The sequence below is a fragment of the Rutidosis leptorrhynchoides genome, chromosome 2 (assembly GCF_046630445.1).
Source record: "Rutidosis leptorrhynchoides isolate AG116_Rl617_1_P2 chromosome 2, CSIRO_AGI_Rlap_v1, whole genome shotgun sequence".
In the NCBI taxonomy this organism is placed as follows: domain Eukaryota; kingdom Viridiplantae; phylum Streptophyta; class Magnoliopsida; order Asterales; family Asteraceae; genus Rutidosis; species Rutidosis leptorrhynchoides.
In genome coordinates this window covers 423,658,023-423,661,596 of record NC_092334.1, presented here as the reverse complement: position 1 = coordinate 423,661,596, position 3,574 = coordinate 423,658,023, and the positions used below count along the sequence as shown (strand labels likewise).

Genomic DNA, 3,574 nt, shown 5'->3' with positions numbered 1-3,574 from the left:
AAAACCAATAATTTGGCACCAACGTTTTCAAAACAATTTGAAAAGGATAGAGGCAAGAATGGTACTTGTGAGGGTGGCAGTGTAGAGGCTAAACGGTGACATCGGCGTTCTTGGGAGAGAGTAATGTAATTTGAGGTAGGACGGATGTGAGAACGGTATGGATGTCATTGGTGTCAGCGTAAACTATAAAAGTTACTACGTACTTTTTAACATGATAGATTAGTCAGTTTTAACCTAAATACATTTCAAAATGATTCAAAAACAAAAGGACTAGAGTAAGGGTTAGGGATTAGTGAAAAAAATTAGGAGAAACTAAGGAATGGAGGTAAGCATGCATGGCATGTGCAGCCGTCATGTGTAATCTATCTGTGAAGTTGGGTGATTGAGCTGTGGCAATGGTGGCTTATAATTACACCTTGCCTTCTTCCTACCTTCATATCATGTGCTTTTACCAACTTTACAAGTGTCCCATTTTACTAACTCACGTTTTTTTCTCTAATTGTTTAGTACAACTCACTAATGCACACATACATAATTAATTAGCTAACACTATCTAGCTAATTTCATTCATTATCATTATATTATAATAATCCTCTTTCCTAATTTCCTAATTCCTAATTAGAGATGAGTGGTTCACGAAACCTCATCATGAAATATAACACGTCTTTAGTTTATCATAATTAAGTCTCATCCATTAGAATATTATTATTATCAACCATAATTGTACATTCATAATGCATGTTCATTGTTCATGGCGATGAAATCACTTTTGAAATTTTGATGTATTATATATCATCGATTCTTTTACCATTCCAATTTTCGATCGAAAGTTTATATTGTAACAGGAAAAGTTAAAAGCGTTTAATTAACATCTGAAACGATTCCATGAACAAATGCACATAATTTTTTTTTGTATAGATCAAGATTTGTGCCGTGGATGCAAACTTGTATTTGGACATACTTCTGATTATGTAATCGAATCGAACTTTTAATATTTCAAGCATCAACAAGAGCAAGCATATAGACGTGCATTTTGTTTCATTTAATTTTGAGAAGATTCAAGTTATGTTGTAATTACAAACATAAGAAATAAATTGAATAGCATGAAAAATTAATAGCATACCATGGATCTTTCATTAAATTTACAAGAACCATACACACAAAAAATAACAGTATGATTCCTAGTATTAATCAATTAATTCTTTCTAGACCAACTTTTCATTTCAAAAGATTGAGGTAGCTACTACCGGTGGTTTATTACCACCGTACCACCAACCAAAACCACCATCATACCATATCTTAATTTACTTTCTTTTGCCCAAAAACCAAGCCCTATTGCCACTTTGAACAGTAGTAATCACACCCCTTTTTTCATTCACCAAATTTTCATCTTTCTTTCTTGATTGATCTTGACCATCATACCCACCTTTCTTCTTTCCTTTTTTATTCTTTTTGCTTGAACCCTTCAGCTTTTCTTGATTATTATTCTTTGGATCATGATTTTGTTGCACATCCCATGGTTGTTGTAAGTGCAAATGACTTGGACCAGAAGAAGCATCAGAAGCCATTGAATCATCAGTATCATCATCATCACCATCATCATCATCATCATTTTTCATTATACCTTTTTTCCTACCACCACCATCATCATAAACACCACCAACATCATTATCATCATCACCATCATCATCCATTGAAGAACCAATGTACATTGTCCAACCAGATTCACTACTGTGACATTCTTCATGATCTCCATATAGTTTGGAAGATGAATCCATAATTTTCTGCCTGTTTCAACAATATAGTCAACTCAAATAGATTAAATTAATTAATTAAATAATTAATTAACCAAAAAAATGAAAGAATAGAAAGAACACACTAGATAAGAAGAGTTTATTCTCTTCTATACATCTTTATATATAAGTACAAACCACTTAGCTGGATCTTAGCCACCCCAACCCCACACCACCCCACCTAGCTTCCACATATATATAAAGCCACAAAGAACAAAGAACATACATACCTTTTGGAAGTTGGACAAAAATTAAAATAAACCCTAGTAAAAAGTAACAAGATTTATACTTTTTTTAGTCTTTCGCATTCACTATTAGGTAGATGGATTAAATTGTAACTCTTTGACAACCTATCTAGCAATCTAAATAAGGCCATAATTTCTCTGATATTTAATTTTACCTGTTTACCATCACCATAAAGACAGGTAGAAGCTGTCAAAAGAAATAAAATCTTTGAAATTTAATGAAAAACAAATAATTTTATAAAAGCAAAAGGCACAATTAACACAAGTTACTTGAATATTGAAAGAAGATGGGAGGTGGGTAGTTCAGTGAATATCCAATCATCTTTACTATTACCCTGCATTTTCATTTAATACAAAGGTGAAAGCTTGCTTTTTTATGACTAAATAAATGCATATACAGATGAACGTGTATATACTATACATACACAATATTATATATGTATTTGTCTTGATGTGACAAAGGGTATATGCATATTGCATGTGACCCTTTAAATTTCTTAGATGTCTTAGAGAATGACATCTTCAATAGCTATTTGGATTTTGAAGTTTACATATTATAAAGTCACATAATTCAATTTATTTTTCCATATAATACATGCATATTTACATATTTATGTCACATTGCCCTTATTTGAAGGTAAAGAGAGTGCTTCCGGTAAAACCTCCTACGGATCGGATATGTTATTCTTAAATTGCAATTAGAATATAATGTTTAAAAAAGATAGAAAAAGAGTGAATTATTGTGAATTTAATTGACAAAAAGCTTAAAGACGTGAAAAGAGACAAAAGGAACCATCATCGCGTGCACATATCTTTGTCACCAAATTTTTCGTTATATATCTCGTGAAGTTTGTACGACCAACAATAATAATATTACTATTAGATAATACTAAATGTTTTCTTTCATAAAGTGTGAAAGCATATGAAAAGAGTGGGCATTAAACGTGGGTAAAACACATGTAGACAAGACCAAATCACTAACAATTGTGTGTGTCTCATCCTTGTCTTATTATTATATATGCATTATTACATTAGTTTCGACTCCAAATTGTTTCTACTACTTGAATTATGTTAATTCATCTTACATTATGGAAATTTTTATTCTTTATATTTTATAAAAGACAAAAAAATAGTTACAATTATATATACTCAAAAGTGTAAGATCGTGCAAACAGGATTAAACGATCTAATCTTCAATATCGAGTGCGGAAAACTCGATATTGAGTTTTATACTCAAATTACTCTATAAACCTTTGATCTTAATATGTTAAACGACTTTAGAACGATTAAGATCTATCAAAACCAATGCTAGAGAACCTGGGAATCGGATTGGACACTTAGGGATGTTCAGAATTCCCAACCCTAACAATGAATCCGAAATTCCCACTATATACTCACAGCAGTTGTAACCGTGCGGTTGAATCTTGCAACCGTGCGGTTGCCTAACGTACCCGTACGGATGCATTCCTGCATCCGTGCGGTTGCATTCCAACAGCTAAAGATAAACGTTAAAGCATATTAACTTGGTCGTAATGA

General features: G+C 32.1%; 1 protein-coding gene across 1 annotated transcript; it reads right to left on the bottom strand.

Annotated features, from left to right (window-relative positions):
• Positions 1 to 1,132: 1,132 nt before the first annotated feature.
• On the bottom strand, positions 1,133 to 2,209 carry LOC139892362 (uncharacterized). The gene is made up of 2 exons (XM_071875430.1): positions 2,194 to 2,209; positions 1,133 to 1,788 (listed from the first exon to the last, which is right to left on the bottom strand). The coding sequence occupies exons 1-2, from the start codon at positions 2,202 to 2,204 to the stop codon at positions 1,305 to 1,307; spliced, it is 495 nt and encodes a 164-aa protein (XP_071731531.1). The 5' UTR covers positions 2,205 to 2,209; the 3' UTR covers positions 1,133 to 1,304.
• Between the last annotated feature and the right edge of the window lie 1,365 nt (positions 2,210 to 3,574).